Source organism: Haliaeetus leucocephalus, unplaced genomic scaffold, assembly GCF_000737465.1.
Source record: "Haliaeetus leucocephalus isolate CR32 unplaced genomic scaffold, Haliaeetus_leucocephalus-4.0 Scaffold646, whole genome shotgun sequence".
Taxonomy (NCBI): Eukaryota; Metazoa; Chordata; class Aves; order Accipitriformes; family Accipitridae; genus Haliaeetus; species Haliaeetus leucocephalus.
Genome location: NW_010973082.1, coordinates 4,555,916 through 4,575,170, shown reverse-complemented (window position 1 = coordinate 4,575,170; position 19,255 = coordinate 4,555,916). Strand labels below are relative to the sequence as shown.

The following is a 19,255-nucleotide window of genomic DNA, read 5'->3' as shown; positions in this document are numbered from 1 at the left end:
CGCGGGGGTGGGGGGCGCGGCGGCCTGAGGGGAGGCGGTGTGAGGGGCCGGGGCCTCGGCGAGGTCCCGGTCCCGTCGTCGTCGTCGTCGTCCCCCGCTCCGCCCCCGCAGAGGGGCCTGAGTGGAAGCGGGGCGTTTGGGGGCAGCCGGAGCCGTGTGGCGGCGCCCTGCTGACCCCTGGGTGAGAGAAGGGCCGGGCCGGGAGGAGGTCGGGCGCCGGCCGGCCTTGCGCTAGGCCCGGGCGGGCAGCGGAGGAGCCCCTCGCACCTGGCTAGCACTGAAATCCTTCTGTCGGTTGGTAGGTCAGATGTGGGCCGAATAGGTGCTTAGCCCTAAGAAGGGATTAAAAGATGTGTGGTGAAGCTGCGCGTTGGCACCTTGAACGAGGGGGCCGTTGCCGGGCTCGCCCTGCTGTCTGCCCGGCTGGTGTGAGGGGTTAGGCTGGCGAGGCCGAGCTGCTGAGGAATGGAAGGGACGGAGAGCAGAAGCGACGCTTCCTCCTCGGTGGTCGCAGACTGGAGTTTGGTGTTTTGGACTCTGTGCTCTGTGATCCTGCCGGTGCTGATCACCTTGTGGTGCAGCTTCCAGCGGTCCCGGCGGCAGGTATTAATACGAGACATCTTTCGCAAGAGCAAGCATGACTGGCACTACACAGACCTCTTTGGCCAGCCCTCCTACTGCTGCGTGTGTGCCCAGCACATCCTTCAGGGTGCTTTCTGCAACTGCTGTGGCCTGCGTGTCAGCGAAGGATGCCTCAAGAAGGCAGACCAGCTTTTTCTCTGCAAGGAAATTATGATGAGGAGCAATGGTGGAGCCCACAGCTCTATGCCACACCACTGGATCAGAGGCAACGTCCCGCTCTGCAGCTGCTGTATGATATGCAAACAACAGTGCGGCACACAGCCCAAGCTCTGCGACTACAGGTATTGCAAGGGAATTTGACTTTGTATGAGAAAGTACGATACCATATCAGTATTGTATTTGCCGCAGGGTTATTGGAACACGTTACCCTGAAGGGGATCCTGCAGTAGTCAGATATTAAGTTCTGTTAAAAAAACAGCTTCAAAGAACCTAAAATTAAAATGGATGCTTGTGGGTAATTTGAGTCGTAGATTAAGAGTATGTCATTGCATCTCATCTCCACTTGTTCTCTAAATTGCATTACTCCAGCATGATGTGCTAGCTACTGTATAATTATATTCAAAAGGCTCTCTGTGTCCAAGAGAGTTTATATTTCAGGGGATGACCTTAAGAAGGTTCTAATGCACTTGTCATTTGTACAGTGGATATCCTGAGCAATTTGAGTGACACAGCTCACAATTCAGAGCACCAAAATGCGTATGCGTCTCTGCAAAACTGGCATCTGCTCAGTGTAACTATAACAAACAACAGTCCTATTGCTGTTTTAAGTTCATTTGTAAGGATGCTCAAAAAAAACTAATGGGAAGTTTTAAAAACTACTGTAATATAATCTGTTTTTAAAAGTTTGTGGTAAGAATGTTAAAAAATGTTAAGGAACCATTGAATGGGCTTGCACTGTCATCAGTAAGGCTGCTTACAAAGTTGTCAGCATGACACATAGTGGCATGTTGTGCCCAAGTATAGTGCTACTGTTCCAGGTCCTGGGTACAGTATAAGTGTTACCTCAGCCTTCTCAAAGGATGTCATCTTTCCAGCATATATTCTGCCAGCTTTTGCTTTGCTTCTGTGTGATACTGTCAAATTGCTTGGTAAGTAGCAGAATTACAGTGTAAATGAGCATACTATCAGAAACAAAACCTTGAGAGACAGTGTTGTGTAGGAGAGGAGGGAAGGAGAGGGGTTTGGAGGCAAAGGGGGAAGGAAGGAAAAAGAGGAAAAGAAGAAAGTCACACAAGTATCATTGCTACTCTAGTTGTGTGCTGGATTAGTCAGAAGGACTCCAAAAATAGCTTTCGCAACTGCTTAAACCAAGGCTTTGGATGTAGCAAACAAGGATTAACATTCTGCAGAGGCTGGCAGCGGATATTGCAGTATTTCCTCTTGTTCTAGTCTGTTTTCCAGGACAGCTTTTAGAACAGGTCAAAAGGCTGAGCAGTTTTGCATAACAATATCCCATCAGCCTTGTACAGTATTGTGTAACCTTTTAGGTTTCAGATTTAAAGAGGTATTATCAATCTTAAGAAATTTATTAATTAATATTACTAGTAACGCTTTGTTAAATTGAACTCTAGTGTTTTAGCTGTGCTCTTTAAGGATGGATAGGAGTTCAGTTTCTCAGTGCAACTGTTAACATTGCAAATAATGTAAGAAGATATTTATAGCACCTGCTTTTGGAATTAAAAAGAATAGAATTAATTTAAATCCATTGGGTTGGTTTTTTTTCCACAGAATTCAAATGCTTTTCTAGACTTGGAAGCACATGACCAAGTTATGTAATTTTCTGTAGCCAATACATAGTCATGTAAACTTCCAGTGCATAGTTTTCTCTGTAATATTCTTAAAACATTACTTATAATGGTGTATGTAAACATAAGTACTTTTCAGAAAGCTAGTCTAGCTAAAATAAATGAGCAAAATCGATGTGCCTGTTGTTTGAGGATTTTTTCATGTTTTTTTGGTCTTTTTTCCAGATGTGTGTGGTGTCAGTATACTGTACATGATGAATGCATGATGGATTGTTTAAAGACTGAGGAGTGTACATTTGGAGAATTCAGAGACTTAATTATTCCACCATACTATTTGTCTACAATCAACCAGATTCGTAAAGACAAAAGAACCAATTATGAAAAGGTAATTGTCTACTGTTTCTTAGTTTTGTAATATATTAAAAAAAACAAAAACAACAACAACAAAAAAAACCCAAACCAAAACCGAACAAAAACCCCACAGAGTAAAACTTGAATTCAGTACGTTGTCAGGTTAATAACTATTTGAAGTACTTGCAGTGTTAATTTGGAGGTGTTTTTCATTTTATTAACATGGTAGTTGAAGCACGAGCAGACGTTTGGATTTTGTTATTCCAAAACAACACTGAGATTTGGGTATCTTACTTCCTTGAATGTTTTGTGATGTTTCTATGGCTGTATTCATAACATTGTAGTATTTGTTGTCCTAGGCACCGTAGAACAGAAATCTTCGACCTTGGTGCATCAGAAGTATTTGTTTCTGATTTGACTACTTCGGTCTAATTGGTAGCTTCCTCATTTCAGCACTTACAGGGGACGGGTTCTGGAGCAAGGTTTTAAACATTTTCAGACATGCTGTATTTGTGTGACTGACTGACTTTTACCTTTTTGCAGGTGGTACCTTACTGCAGAAAACACTGGATGCCAGTAATCATACTGGCTAATACTCGTAGTGGAAACAACATGGGTGAAACTTTACTAGGAGAATTTAAAATTCTGCTGAACCCCGTTCAGGTATTTACAGTGAAAAGCCACTATAATAAAATAAAAGTTTAAATTAGAATAAACATCACTTTGCTTACACAATGGCAGTAGGATCTTGTGGAAGATCAGTAAAGGAAACAAATTCATGCCATTTGTTTTTTTAGAAAGAACTCTTATATAGAGAGACCAAAAGCGCAGAGGCTCCTCCCACCCCCAAGTTTGTTATGGTTCTAAAACTGGTCCAGTTTTTTATTTATAGTAATACATGCAGTAATTCTCTTAATGATAAGTATCTGGCTCTTGAAACAGTGTACAAGTTTTAGAAAAATATTTAGATCTTCTTAATTGAAACCTGTATTTGTTTAAATCCTCACTTTACTTGTGAAAATGTCAGTTGTTTACAGTTGCTCTTTTGTGTTGTCGCTTTCCCCTTAAAATCCACTGCGATGGCACAGGATGTTGACATAAGGCAGTTAGTTGTTCCTTGGATTTCCTGGCTGCAGCATAATACTCTTCCTTTGAAGTTCAAAACCCAGCCTTAGAATACAGCCTAATAGGAATCAGTATGTGTTTGTTTTAAATGCATCCCAATAAGCCTTTAAAGACCGAACCTCTTCGTATGCTGACTATTTAAAAATAACTTTTACCTGAAGTCTTTCATCTTGACAGAATTCATCATAATGCCTCTAGATACAGACTTTTCTTAGGACTCTGTCTGCTTGGTTATCAATGACAATTATTCCTAGCAAAGCAGCTGGAGCTCTATTGTGAATTTGGGAAACCAAATCCTGCTCATAAAAGTCAGGACAGCTCATTTGCTAATGTAATATTGTAAATGGAGAATCTTTGTTTTGCATTAGAATGAACTTCTTGAAGTTGTTTATCTGTGAGGCAAATCTGAGTCATGTTCTGTGAAGTTATGGACTCTATTTTCCTTTCTTCTAGGTTTTTGATCTAAGCAAAATTGCACCTGCTAAAGCACTCCAACTTTGTACCTTGCTGCCTTGCAACTCTGTCAGGGTTCTTGTCTGTGGTGGGGATGGCACAGTAGGCTGGGTCCTGGATGCAATTGATGAAATGAAGATAAAGGTATTGGGTTTTAAATTAAAAGATGTCTTACGGTGAAATGAGTTTTGGAGCTGCTAAAGTGCTACACCTATTCTCTTACCTGCATTTATTGTTTTCATCTTCCTGAATAAGCCTATGGAGAAATATTTGCAGAATTGCTTGTTCATATGGCAGGAATGCATCTTGTTATGAGTCCCTGTAGTTCAGGAAAAATATGAAAGCTTTAGATTTTTAAATTATATTTAAAGTTGTTCTTTCTGTAAAACAAACTGCAGAATATTTTATGCATTGTTCTTTCCTCTTTGAACAGATTTATTTTGTCATAAATGGCATGGCTAATAATGGCTAATGTGCTCTGACTGGTTATTTCTCCCAGCGTGCTCAATCTTTTATAATAACCTCATAATTTTGCTGGCTATACTGGTTATATTGCCAGTGCATGAATAAGTGCAGTAATTTGTTTCTGCTCCTTATCATATATTCTAAACAATCTATCAGTCTGCAGCCTTGCCTATTAACAGCAAGTAGAGAAGGAAAAAATAAACTGTATGTTTACTGTTGATTTGAAATGGACGATATTCCAATTTACAGGGTACTACTAAGAACTCCTGAGAAAATTAAGAATGAAAAATAATTACTAGGGCTTTAGTGCTTTACCTAATAAACTTTTTCTCTAGTGATAGAAGGAGGAAAGTTACTCTTCTTATATCAATGTCTTTTTTTTTTTTTTTTCTTTTCTCCTGTGGCTTTCTTGTTAATACAAGAAATGTTGTAGTTGAAGGCCATTGTTACAACTTCATGCATAGTCAAAGTGAGCTTTGAGAATTTTTATGTACTGATAAAGTAGAAATGCAGCAAAGTGTAACTATAAAGGTTAATGAATATGAGTATATGGTTACTTGGTCTTGGACATTTGATATATTGTCCCTCAGAGCCAATATGGTTGATGAAATCTGGGTTCTTCTTTGTTTCCAAGTATTCAAATTGAGTCATTGGAATTATATAAATACTGTTGAGATTATCAGCAAAACCTTTTTATTATCAGCAGTAGGTTATTTGCTCCCTTCCTTTATCTTGACTCTCAAATACAGGTTACCTGGCTGATAACTCTTCTTGAAAAAATAGTAACCATAATGCCACTTATTGCAAGTACTTTTCACAGCTGAATTTCAAAGGCCATAGTACATCTGAAATAACTGTTCACCCTTCTGTGGTAAAGAGAGCAAAGACCTTTGCTCAGGTGGCCATTTTGAATGTCTGCTTCTGTCACTTACTCTGTGATCTGCAGAGGTGATTATTGTCTGCTCCATCTATTGATAACAGTTGGATCTGTGTGTGTATGTGGCACCACTGAAACTTAGATACTGACTTTCCTTCATTGAGTATGTGAATGTCTGTCCGTGGTTGAATACTCTAGTGTTATATGCATCTGTTGTTTTAGACCTAACCTCATTTCAGTCTTGTAAGAGCATTTTGGTGTCTTGTTATGGTTCACAGCCTTGTGTGTTACGTCACTCTTAATGTTCATATCATTTCCCAGAAGTATGTGCAATAATAATGTTAGTAACTTACCATGGCTGCAGCAAGTCAGCAGCATATAATCAGGAAATCAGATGAGAAGTTCAGGCTTCCATTTCTAGATCCAAAGCATCATTCTTTTGAAGGCATACTCTGTTCAGTATTAATAATGCATTGTTCCATGCTGTGTTTGTATTCTCTTTTCTTCGCACAATGGTTTAACATTTCCTTCCTTTGCATTATCCCTACGATAAGTACTTAAATGTGCCATCTGCTATACTAACGCTGCCAGCTCTATTGCTCTGCACTGTGTAACAAGCTGCTCTGAAGATGAATGCTATTTATCTAACCTGAACATTTGGGGGTATAAGGGAGAACATGAGTGCTGAAGAAGGAACTAATATGCAGTGGTTTTGTATCCTAGGGGCAAGAACATTATATTCCACAAGTTGCAATTTTACCTCTGGGAACAGGTAATGACCTGTCTAATACACTGGGCTGGGGTGCAGGTTATGCTGGAGAAGTCCCTGTAGAACAAATCTTACGAAATGTCATGGAGGCAGATGGAATCAAACTAGACAGGTAAGTAACAGCGAAAAGATAAATTCTATAGAAACAAATACTACTATAGCTCTAGTGATAGCCATTTGCAGCAGTATAGGTAAAGAAATACAAGTATTGCTGGAGGGAACTGCAAAATGACTGAGGTCCAAAATTAGTCTTTATTTAGTTGTTCTACAAGGCTTAACTCTTTCATAATTTAACTAAGTTTGAATCTTTTTACTTGATCCCAGTATAGATATGAGATTCCTGACTACAGCTTTGATACTAAGTGAGAACAGGCTGTCATGAGTCTAAGTAATGGCTGTTGTTTTTCAGATGGAAGGTTCAAGTAACAAACAAAGGATACTACAACTTAAGGAAACCAAAGGTATGGTTTGCAAGTATAAATATGGATTCTATGGAATACTTGTATGTTTATACTTATTTTTCTGGTTACCTATTTCCCATTAAACACTGTGACTTTTAAATCCTAATAATGATATTTAATAAGACCATAACTAGAAGTTCTGTCTTACAGGTATTCACCATGAACAACTACTTTTCTATAGGACCTGATGCTCTCATGGCTTTAAATTTTCATGCTCATCGTGAGAAGACTCCCTCTCTGTTTTCCAGCAGAATTATTAATAAGGTGTGTTTGGTAAAGTGACATTTTCTCCTTGTAGTTGTTGACTTGACTTAAGGCTATTTTTTGCTTTACATTACTTTACTCCCCTACTTCCTTTCATGCCATTTTAAGAGTTTGAACTCATTTTTCTTGGGGAGGGGATTCCATGGGTAAAACATGTTTCCAGCCCACTCACAGGTGGTCTGCCTTGCCTCTGCTTGCTTGCTTACAGAATATGGTGTTTGTTCAGTTTTTTGTTTAGAATGTTTCATTTGCTTTGAAACTTAATGGGTTAAGGACCCTGCCTATTTCCTTTTAAAGTGGAAAGCAAGTTTCTTATGCAAGTTGTAGCCTATCTCATGAAGAAAGCTTAGTTGAAGGATGTGCAAATATGTTAAGTATGAATTTTAGTTAAGGTTTGCAGAACGATAACTCTACATCAATATTTCAAATAGTCTTCATATGTATTGTCTTTTTCTAACAGTGTTTTCTGTTCTCCTTGTTTTGGTTTTTATAGGCTGTTTATTTTTTTTATGGAACCAAAGACTGCTTAGTACAAGAATGTAAAGATCTTAACAAAAAGGTTGAGGTAAGTTTTTTTAACTTGCTTATTCTCTGGACAGTCAGTGGAATGTGAAAACTTACCTTGTGAAAGAAAAAGGGAAAAGCTTTGCAGCTTACATCTATGTGATATTTGTATAAGGATGACTCTGGACTTGGACTATTTTTGATGTAACTTTTGCTGTCTGCAGCTTACTTCATGGAATTCATGTCTTTGAGCTTACTGAAAATTCCTCAATTTTTTTCTGGCCTTGACTCAGTTCTATGAGTTCAAGTACTGATATTCAGATAAAATTGCCTTAGCACCAGAGACTCACATAAGCGAGAGTTCCTTTTTCTTTTCTCTATTAATAGAAACTTATTACACCTTAGGATATCTTGTGATATCAGAAGTAATTTTTTAAAAGTATGAAAAGAAAACATGTTCTATTTGTACAGGGCTAGTTTTTCTTCAAGTGGAAGCCTATTAAATGCATAAAGAGAATAACTAGCTTGTATTGAAATACTGAATTTGATCCACAGTAATTAACTTCTGTTTGTCTTTTAAAGCTAGAGTTGGATGGTGAGAGAATAGAGTTGCCCAATTTGGAAGGCATCATTGTCCTGAATATTGGATATTGGGGAGGTGGCTGTAGGCTCTGGGAAGGAATGGGTGATGAACCTTACCCCTTGGCGAGGTACACAGTGCATCTTTTTCTTTTTTTTTTTCTTTTTTTTTTTTTCCTTTAACAGTTCTTGTAGTGTAAGCAGTTCCCTCCAGTAGGCTGTGCTTGTGTAACCAGACTTGTCTGAAAGTCAGAAGGTTACCTAGTGACAGTAGGCTATCTCAGATTTTTTATCTTCCTCATGTTAGAGACTTGGACTAAGTGCATCCCACACATTAAGTTTTGGGTTGTTTTTTTTTTAAGATGTTCTCAAAATGTCTGGCATGATTAAGCAATAGCATTGAAGAGGCTATTAAAAATAAAGGTAGCCTTCAAAAAGTGGAAGATATGTCCATTTCAGAATATAAAAGAACACATCTTAATAGAGCTTAAGATAAAAAGTAAAAACAATGCAAGCCAAAAAATTTACTCCCATGCTTGAGTAAGTTGGCTGGAGCAATACTAAAGAGAATAGATGGGTACATTAGTTATTACCTCTTGTGATTTCCTTCTTCAGAAGCCTTATATATAAATATACTTAATAGTTCTGTTACAAGGCTTATGATCCTGGATTTCTAAAAAATGTTTGGGCAAGGTCCTTTACCAAAATCTAAAAAATTAAGCCATTAAAAGATTTTCCCATAGATTAATAACTGAGGGAAAAGACAGAAAATTGTACAAATCTGAAAGAGAAATCCACTGTGGGCCTTAAGTATGCACGATGATCCTTGGAAATTATGGATATATCCGTAATTTCCAGAAGCTAGCTAGGGTGTACCAGCTGGTGTATTGCTCCATACTTGCGTTTTTTGTATGGCTTCCTTTGCCATTCAGTGTGACTTGTTGTCCAGCTCAAATAGATGGTTTAAACATATTTGTAGAATAACATTTGTCTTCTTTATAGGAACAGCCATAAAAGGACTGTGTAATATTTGGATAGGTATTCTAGACCTCATAAGCATCACTAAAAAGAGTCTCTTTTCTTAATTCATAGACATGACGATGGACTTCTGGAAGTTGTTGGTGTTCATGGTTCCTTCCACTGTGCCCAGATTCAGGTGAAACTAGCAAATCCTGTTCGCCTAGGGCAGGCACATACAGTGAGGGTAAGTGGTGTTTATGAACCTGTTTCCCTAAATTTTTTTTTAATACACAGTATAGAATCTCAAGCACTCAACTGTCTGATCTGAAGTTGCAGTTTGCAGTTAAGTTAGATGTTTCTCTTGCTTAGTAAAAATTATGTCATAATTCACAGTCTTCTGTTGCTGTGGGTGGTGGCCTACAAATGCAACTGATTATATACTGTTTCTCCCTGGCCAGGCTGAAATGTGCAGCATCAGTATATTGTAGTTGCAAAAGGTATCTTCAGAGCTACTTTGAACTGCTATGATTGTGTGTTCTTCTATTTAATACTAGCTGATCTTGAAGAGTTCAAAGATGCCAATGCAGGTGGATGGAGAGCCATGGGCTCAGGGGCCCTGCACGGTTACCATAACTCATAAGACACATGCACTGATGTTGTATCACTCGGGTGAACAGACAGATGACGACGCTTCCAGCGTGTCTGAGCAAGACCACATGAGAGAACAGACGGATGAAGATGTATAGATTTTGCGGAATTCAACCTAATACAGTGATGAACTTCAGCTCATTAAGAACATTGAGAATGCCTAATCTAGATTAAGGTTTATGCCGTAAGGTTCATATTTGTGAATGAACTAGAGCTGAGGAAAAAGCCATGCTTTTACATTCATGAAAACTTTCACAGCTGAATTACCACAACTGTTTTGCCTTTTAGATTGGTGGTGATGCCCAGCCTTTCTAGTTTGAGGAGTTAGTTACTCTAATGGCAGGAAGGAGACAGATACTGCAGCCCTTCCTTGCCGTGGAATCAGATCTTCTGCACATACACAATGCAAAATATTTTATACCCTTGGAAAGGGAGACAGCTGGGAGTGTGGCCTGCTTCCACCTGCCCTCTTCCCCAGAACAGTTCCAGAACAGAAAACCAGACCAAGTAGGATGTGGGCTGATTTTCTGACAACAGCCTGCTCCTGGCTGCCATCTCTTCTTGGGAGCAAGACAAATACTCTTCTTTGCACCTGCTTGTGCAGTGCCTATCTGATATGCTTGACTGGGAGAGCGGAGGATCTGGGAGCTCTTGGGAAGGTGGTTAGCAAGAAAGATGCTTTTGGACCAAAGGTTTCTGGAAATACTCTGTTAGCGAATTACCTTTTTCAGTGGCTATGTAAGCCATAGATAGAGTACTCCTGTGGTCCTGAGTACTCACGATACAACTTCAAAATAATTGTACTATGACTTGCACTGAGGTACTGTGACTGACTCTGCTTCAGTTCAGTGAGAGACTAATTCTAGTTTTTGTGCATAGCAACATCATAGTTCTTGAGGAGACTTTGTGCGGGAAAATTTGGACAAAGGAGCTGTCTTTTTTAGCTGTTTAGAGGAGGGTTTTAACGAAATAATGATGATGGGCAAATGTGTTTGGTATTTTTTTAAAGGCTTGTTAAAGATCTTGCTTCGTAATTACCTGAAAATGATCAATGGTAAGTCAGTCTGTTAACTGTTTCAACTTGTAAGTGTGGAGGTTGAGAGCTAGGTTTGCAGGGGTTAGCAAGTTCTGGCGTTCATGTGTGTAATTTGATTGTGAAAAAAAACGTGGAAGCATTTGTTTTCTGACTGGCTCTTAGGGTGTCAAAGATACCTTGTTGGACCTGAAACTTCATTTCCCATATGAATATAGGGTGAGGAAAAGATTGGTGGCCTATACTGATAGTAAAGGTTAAGAATACATACAACAGTACATGGAAACAGTCAGTTTGGCATATCTGAAGCTTCTCAGGTTAAAAGCTTCTCAGGTGAAAACATCTTCATGATTAACAGAAGTAAAAATCTGCTCCTTTTTTCTTTTGTTGTAGGTATTTTAAACCCGGAGCAGGGGAGAGCTATGAGTTGAGGTTTAAAATTTGTCACTAAGTAATTCAGTTAAGTTCAGTTGAGTTACTGAAAGTGATCTTCCAAGTAGGAAGATAATTTATGCTGAATGTATACTGCATAAGCTAAGATCATAAGAGAAGTTGAGAGCTTTGGTCTGAACTTTGAATGTTGCTGCTTTTGTCAGAACTGTCCCAATTTTTTTTTTTTTATTTTTTTTTTCTTTATGCTAACCGAAAGCGATACCACTGGGTAAAGTAGGCTGTGTTTCTGGGTTTTGTAAAATGAAACTGTTTTTCAACAATCTGTAAAATGACGTTTGCATTAATGGTGAATGGACTATTTATATTTTAAAATAATTTATTGAAACCTTGGCAAAGTCAGTATTTTTAAAACCTTCAATTGTAATCCTCTTTGGAGAGCATTTTTAACTTGATGGTATTCATTGTAGAAAGTGTATGTACTAGATCTTAAATACTACTGATTATCAGTGAATTTATAGATGTCTGAAAATGTGATTAGAGTGTAATGAACTGTAAAGCTGAAGCCATTTGTAAATTCCATGTTCATTAGCCTTATACACTTCATCTTAATTATTTTATTGTATGTAAATATAGAGAACAAATAGTTAAATCTATGTAAAAAGTGTTTAAAATACCCCAAAGTATAGTATGTTAGACAAATCCACTACCTTTTTTTTTTTTTTCCAGTTATGAGGTTCGATTTGTATTGGCTTCAAAAATCTTACTAGTTATTAATTTTTTTAAAAAACTTGTAACCATCATCATCCTAAAAATAGTTAAGTTCTCTGCTATGGTTTTTACCTAACTATTGTTTACAAACAAACGACAAGTCTCTGGAAAAGCAGGGTATGTGCTATGAAAGGCAGCATTTTCTCAAGAGAAATGACACTGCTGGCTACTCAATCTAAACTATTCATAACACAGTTTAAAGAGTTACCTGAAGTTGATCACATGATTATTCAAATTCTTTTATAGCCTAAGAACCTTTAACTGTTCAAAAACTTCACTTTTTGAACTCCTGACATCTAGGAAAAAAAAAAATAATGCCAGGACTTTGAAAGTCTCCCTCTTTTACAGTAGGTGAGCTGGCTTCTCCACTTGTGCTTTGCCTGAGTGGGTACCAGTGATGTTGCACTATGTTTGTGCAGGCAAGGTCCTCTTGCTTGCTGTGGCTTGCTAGGAGTCCAGTCCTAAATGCGTGAAATCCTCTTTGGGAAATGTGAATCCATCATTCCTTTTGGAGAAACAAAGCAGAATTGGAAGTGAAAGTAGCATCTAAATGGGTGCTTGTTTGGGAGAACCCCTGGTAAATGGTCTTGTTTCTGTTGGACAGATCATCCCCTTCTTGCATGTGGAAGTGAAGAAGTTTGTGTTTCACAAATTGACTGTTAGTCATTGCAGCAAATGATAGGTAGCAAACGTAGCTGTTGTTAAGCATGGGGAAGCCTCTTGTAAAATTGTATTTATGGTATGGAGAATATTCTGTAAGTTTGAAGTGTCTAGTTCCCAGTCAGACATGGGGTCATCCTTCTATTGTAACTATATGTAGCTGTCATGCATGAGGAAAAAAAAAGTTCTTTTTAAACATGCAGTGTTAGCACTAGAATCTGTTGGGAAGTCTTGGTGTTTCCAACACGCTGTCCTTTTGATTTCAATGTATCCTCCTTTCCAGTATGTTGCAAATTGGGTTAAAGCCTGTTTTGAGTTATTTTTATCAAACTGTTTTAAGTGTTAGTTCGACTGCAGACAGTAAATGTCAGCAATGGGCACCCAGATTCTAATGCTAGCATAAATGAACTTTTTAAATTTTTAATATACCTGTAGCTGCTTAATGTTGTCATGTTTGCGTTGTGACTGTAAAACTGTTACATGCTGCTTTAATGTTGTAGGTGCATAAAGCACCAGTACAAAAAAGCTACTCTGTAGCTCTTCTGAAAGCAGAGTGGAAACCTGAAAATACTGCAGTACATTCTCTATCCAGAAGAGGGTACTCTGCAGCTGGATCTCATGTCCTGCACTGAAGAATTTTCCCTTACCCTGTTAAGGAATAACATTGGAAAAATTGTGAAAGTGATGTTTCAAAAAGATAAATAATCAATAGTTTCTTCTGGCAGTCTTCATACAGCATACCTTTGTGTAAAACGTACAGGGTGAATAATCAATTCACAAAGTTTATTTTTAAGTTTTATTGCTGCATACACTAGCTTCACTGACTTTTGGTCAGATCCCGATAACTTTCTTTACTGTAGGTTCTCACTCCTATGATGTGCAGTACAAAAAATTTAAAGTTGTATGGAGAGCCTTTTTGTGAGTCAGCTTCCTGCCTCGCTCAAACCTCACTTGTTTACACGCACAGGATGTATGTGCCTATTTTCATGTGCATAGAACTTCTTGTCATAGGCTTTGTTTTACTTTGTGTTTTCACTTGAGCAATTCATAGCAGGGTTAAACTGTTTCAAATGCCACATGCATTTTGGATCTTTCTCCATATCTGGACTTTTTTAAAAGGCATCTGAAGCCCAAACTTGCATTCTTCATCTTCAGAAATAGCTGAGGTGAATGACATTCACTTAGGTATGTTTTTTTTCTAAGTATGTCTATTATTCCTGGTGTTTAAAGCACATTAGGGTAGTATTTAGAGCATACTTTTAACAGCACTTTGGAATTACTGCAGTTATTAAAGAACATAGTCTTATGTTTTCTTTCTACTGCAATGGTGATATTCCTGTTTCAAATTAATTTGGAATTATGTTCAAATTTGAACATTTTTCTCAGCTAGCACTGTTATGAATTGCATTTCATGTTCATGATGTAAAGACTGTATAGCATAATGTATGCATTTGATACTCTTTTTTTATATGTTCACTTTCAATGTTGCCCCTTCATAGGGTTTTTTCCCAGGTCTTGCTTTTCTTAGGCACTAAGTAACTTGAAACAACATTTACTTTAGTTAGATGCTCTAAGTTCATGCTCTCGGAAAACAGACTTGAGTTTCTTCTGGTTGCAAAAGAAAATGCTACCATGTTTGAACATACTTGGGGAAAATCATCTTATTGAGGCAATGCTTATAGCAAGAGTAAGTTAATAGTTTCTTCTGTATAACTTCAGCTGATTCAGATTGAGAAATTTGTTCCCCTGTACATTTTGTCTTGCTAGTGTTTACACCTACTCAGTAAGTACTTTTCCTCAGTCACTTAATTATGCATTTTATGCTGACTCAGTTTCAGCTAAAAATGTCATTTGGGACAGTATCAAAAGCTCTCCTGAAATCAGGATAGTGAGCTTTTCTTCTATCCACTTTACCCTTCATGCCAGCTAGCTTGCCAGAAAAGAAAATTAGAATGGCTTTGCCCAGCTTATTATTAGCACAGTAACCCACCTGTTTGGCTTTCTCAGTCACCATCAGTACACCTGGAAGATATTAGAAAGGCCTCCAAAGGTTCCCAGTCCCCCAGACCTATTTTGAAAGTACAATTTTTGCTCTTTGCTGCTGGGGAGGAACCTCCCCATTCTCCACAGGTTTTGAGAACTGATGGTTAAAGGTTCTGGTTTTCAGTTTGGCCAATTCCTTCTGGTTCTGCATTATGTTGCACTGAAGCTCACAGCTTTCATAATGTATGTTATTGTATCTTACTGGTTAAAAAAAAACTTAAAGCACTGTACCTTAGCTGTGAACAGCATAATGGTATCAATGTTATAATAGTTATTCTTTGTTACTTGGCAACAAATGTTTTTTGGTAGAGCACCACTGTAACCTAGTTAGTTAATCTATGGGTAAGAGTAGGACACTTAGGAATCTTTGCATGTGTTTTAACTGAAAATCCTTTTTTGTTCTGTATCTCATACTGACTACTAGCAGTTTTCTTCCTTTTGGAAGAGAAAAAAGATTTGACCCTTCAGTTAGGAGTAAACTAGGATATCTTCAGATTTAAAAATACTAGTACATAACTGATCCTGTTGAATGTGAACCACTTCTTTAAAAATGCTCTGACTTTTTTTCTGAGAAATGATAGCTGCTTCTTGAACACAGGAATGAGACAACAGAGACCACTTGTTCATTTAGCAAGTAAGTACATTGAGATAATTTACACATTCTCTATTTCAAATTCATTTAGGCCACAGTTCTAAAAGCATGGCGTGATCAAAATTTCTCTGTCTCACTAAGAGTGCTGAATATCCAGTTCAGGTTTTGGGCATCTCGGGGAGAGACTTCTAGCTGGAGGAAAGCCACATGCCTTGACTAAACCTAGTGATGTTATGCAGACTTACATTAGCTGAGGATCCGGCCCTTAACTGTTCAAAAGTATGAATGTATTCAAAATTTTACTTTGTTTCCCATTAATACTGCCCTGTTTACTGTGCTGTATACCCTTATTGCTGTATGTAATTCATTTTTTGCATTGTTTCATTTGCAACTTGTTTGTAGATTTCAGCATAAAAATAATTTTAAGAGTAAGTGGGAACTTACACTGTGAGTTTACTGCATTCTGTATCTTCAAAGTTTACATCCCTCAAAAGCCATTTTGTCCACTACCAACTGTTGTAATCCTTGGAGTACCTCCAGCCATTTTCTCTTTCTAGGATTTTTATAGATGGATTTTTATTTTTGTAGCTTGTAACTTCAATATATATAGGAGTTATTTCTATTTAGTAATTGGTGACCAGAATACTGTAAAAATGTTACCTTTAAGAGGTGTAACTTTAAGTTAGTAATAACTACTTGTAAGAAGATACCAGCATGTTAACAGTTTTAAAAAAAAAAAAAAGTTATTCTTTAGCTTGGAAATACTGTGATGCTGTGACTTGGGATTTGTATTGAATGTGTTTATGCATTTATTCTGAAGTTGCACTAAATAGGGAAAAAATGAGCTTAAAATGCAAGTAATACATCAAAAAGTAGAATTTATAACGTCTTAGGCTTTTTTCAACCAAGAAAGGTGACATTTGGGATTCAGTATTTTTTGGTTTTCCCACAGAACAGTGAGGAAGGAGTGGTCAGTGTACTCTCGATGGAACAGTTGTTTCCTTATGGCGAAGTTTGAGATATATATTATTTAGTGCCCAAATATAAGCAAAAGCTGTCTGCACCGTTCCCACCTCTCTTCTCAGAAAACAAAAACTCAGAGCAAACCTGACTGCTCACAGCTGTAAAGTATATGAGATCTTACTTGCAAAGAAATAACCAGCCAACATAATATTGAATGTCCAATTTAAATGTTTAAAGTCAAAATTTGCTAATTTTTTTTTTTTTACATCAAGTGATGCTTTCAAATCCCAAATTGTTTTTCGTTTGTTTTTTAAAAGGTGGCAGGCTGAAATGAGGGGATAAGGAGGTATTACTGTAAAATTCTTAGTCATAAAAGCTGGGAAGTGTGTTCTTTATTTGCTGCGTAGGCACAGGAAGTGTGATTGTGGAACGTCTCATAAAAGTCTCTGCACCCTCATTGGCTTCATGCAATATTTCTGAAGCGGGTGATAATACCATAGCCCCCTGTAATTGTGATGTTTGCTCAAATCATTACATGTGGGTGATGTGTATTATTTGAGTACTTGGGCCAGGTTCTGTCTGTAAGAAGCTGCAACTTGAGTGAAGTCACAGAACTCCACCCAGTTCTGTGGCGGTACTCCACATTAACGTAAGTGAAACTGAAGAAAACTTTTGTCTTCAGTGAGTTGTGTCATGGCCTGTCTCTTGTGACTTAAGCTCCCAGAAGGCTCCTTTGAGAAACATCTGCTCCATATTCTTCATAGAAGTTTGTAAATGCAGACTTTTTCACAGCACTGACTTGGTTACTGAATTTCCTAGTGCATCTTTTTGTTGTCTTGTTATTTGTACTGTATTTCTCTGTAGATTAAAGTGTGTGAATTAAAGTATTTAAACTCAGTTTTTCCTGCTCCTCACTATGCATAAAAGCAAATGCGAGTTTTCAACTCTGTAACAACCTAGTGATGATGATAAACTGCCTGGCTTTTAGAAGGCTGCAGTATGATAAGCTTGGTCACTTTGAGAACAGAGTTGTATTTTGTCGAACGCCGCAGCCATGCTTCTGCCTGAGATCCCTGCCGCAAAATCCAAGCGTTTCAAACCTCAGATACGTGGAAAAAATTCTAGACAACATGGTAATGTCATTCAGAGCTAAAACTAATTCTGTTTAGTAACTTACAAAGATGTCTCAGCAGCTGCTTGCCCGCTTCTGGTTCATCCTTCTCCTTGAGGTATTCACCCCTGGGGAAAAGCTGAGTTTGTATGGCTTTGTAAGAGATATGTTCAAAATGGTTTAAAAACCCCAGGCTTCAATAGTAAGATGAAATGTCTAAACCATTCCTTCTCACCAATGTCAGTGATTTGGCATCTTAAAAACAGTTTGTGATGCACACTCTTTATTTAGTCTAAGGGGGAAGTAAGCCTACATCTTTCTTATCTGTAAAGAGCAATTTCTAAGAGTTTTAATGGGAGATGTTTTGGTGTTGTGTGGTGTTAATATAAACTGGAGGCAGGAGGGCTGCTGAGCACAAGTCAGCACAATACACGCAGGGCTTTCCACAGGCGGGGGAAGTGCTGCTGCTGGAAGGTGTTCAGAGATCAAGTGGCTCAATGCTTTCTCCTGATGGCAGCAGATGGGTTAGTTTGGGCTTTTGGAAGTGAATAAATCTTCCTATGTGGCCACTTAATCATCGTGTCAGCTCCCTCCCCAAGTCCTCTCCTCTGTTCCCCGATCTCATTTGCACAAAAGAGAGAATGGGCTCTGGCCTCTTAGCTCCTATATTATGCCACAATCAAACCTTTTAAAGACTATTTCTGTGTTGTTTTCCATTCAAGATGGGGTCAGAGCATAGGTATTCAGCAGGTTTTTTCTTAGATGTAAGACAATAGTTTCACAGAGCTTTGAGGATCACTGGCACTAATGTTAATACAAGATCTAGGTTTAATGCATTTTTAAATGTTTTTAGAACTGTTTGAGTGAACTGTGCAGAGCACCAACTTGAGCCAGACTTTAGCCTAAAGTTGTGCAAGAAGTCACACCGCAGGTACGTGTGGGGAAGAACAGGGGGTCTTAGAATACTGTAAGACTGAAATTCTGTCTTTTGATAATAAAAGTAAAAATGTAAAATATTTGGTGAATGAAAAGTAAAGCGGTTGTGTGGGAGTCCAAATAAGATTCAGGGAGTCCAGTGTTGGGCACCTGAGGGCTCAAACTCTGATTTCGGGGTATCTCCTCTAGCAAACACATTTTCCTCTTAAGGAAAAGCCCTAATGGCAGAAATGTGACGGACAAACTCTGCTTCTCTTCCCTTGTGCATCTGTAGGCAATGTGAGAACACGCTGCTAACCACAAGGTAACAGATGGCCAGAGAGTCCTGGTGACCGTGGGCGCTGTCGCAGTGCGGGGGAACAATGCCCTGCGGATCTTCGCATGTGCCACCCAGCAGCGCCGAGGGCCATTGTCCCCGGCCCGCTGCAAAATCCCGATTCCACGCTTAAGAGCTGCAGAAAAGAGCCCGGCTCTCTCAGACCTGCAAAAGAGCAGCTCCCCATGTCGTTCATTGAAAATATGGAAAGGGCAATGCATATAGAAATCTAATTATTGGCAGGCACAGCCCGGCTTTTAGCATGATAATTGCAGGCCCTTGCGCTTTCTTGTGCGCGGACCCCTGAAAGGTACTGGTGAAAGCAGAAGTTAGAACTATTGAATTTCCATCAATCATTCCATGTTTGCTTTGATTACGCTGACACGATTTTTGTTGGTTCCTGAACTGCGATGAGAAACCGTTATTCATCACACTTAAATCTTTTAAAGACCGAGGGGGGCTGCCGGGCCCATGCCATGTAGGCAGCGGTAAGAAAACAGAAACGCGGGGACGGTGGTACCGTCGTGTGTCGTCCCCACCACCACCTCCTCTTTTTGGGGGGGGTCCCCTCTCTGTGGCACTGCCGAGGGACCTGCA

At 38.7% G+C, this 19,255-nt stretch overlaps 2 protein-coding genes across 2 annotated transcripts in view; both read left to right on the top strand.

The window, feature by feature from the left end:
• Positions 1 to 344: 344 nt before the first annotated feature.
• Positions 345 to 11,612, top strand: DGKE (diacylglycerol kinase, epsilon 64kDa). The gene is made up of 11 exons (XM_010578663.1): positions 345 to 923; positions 2,613 to 2,772; positions 3,282 to 3,401; positions 4,317 to 4,460; positions 6,382 to 6,539; positions 6,837 to 6,888; positions 7,039 to 7,152; positions 7,646 to 7,717; positions 8,239 to 8,366; positions 9,328 to 9,439; positions 9,750 to 11,612. Exons 1-11 carry the CDS (start codon positions 466 to 468, stop codon positions 9,939 to 9,941), a joined length of 1,710 nt encoding a protein of 569 aa, XP_010576965.1. The 5' UTR covers positions 345 to 465; the 3' UTR covers positions 9,942 to 11,612.
• Positions 11,613 to 19,129: 7,517 nt separating this feature from the next.
• LOC104838801 (meteorin-like protein) overlaps positions 19,130 to 19,255 on the top strand; it is a 5,936-nt gene continuing 5,810 nt past the window's right edge. The window contains exon 1 of the mRNA XM_010578747.1: positions 19,130 to 19,146. Within this exon, the coding sequence (XP_010577049.1) occupies positions 19,130 to 19,146 (17 nt within the window). The remainder of the gene's footprint in view (positions 19,147 to 19,255) is intronic.

Bases quoted from the DNA above. Each gene is read 5' to 3' on its own strand.
- DGKE (XM_010578663.1), top strand. From the start codon at position 466: ATGGAAGGGACGGAGAGCAGAAGCGACGCTTCCTCCTCGGTGGTCGCA. The intron at 3,402-4,316 runs GTATTTACAGTG...CCTTTCTTCTAG, and splicing joins TTCTGCTGAACCCCGTTCAG to GTTTTTGATCTAAGCAAAAT. The intron at 6,889-7,038 runs GTATGGTTTGCA...TCTGTCTTACAG, and splicing joins ACAACTTAAGGAAACCAAAG to GTATTCACCATGAACAACTA.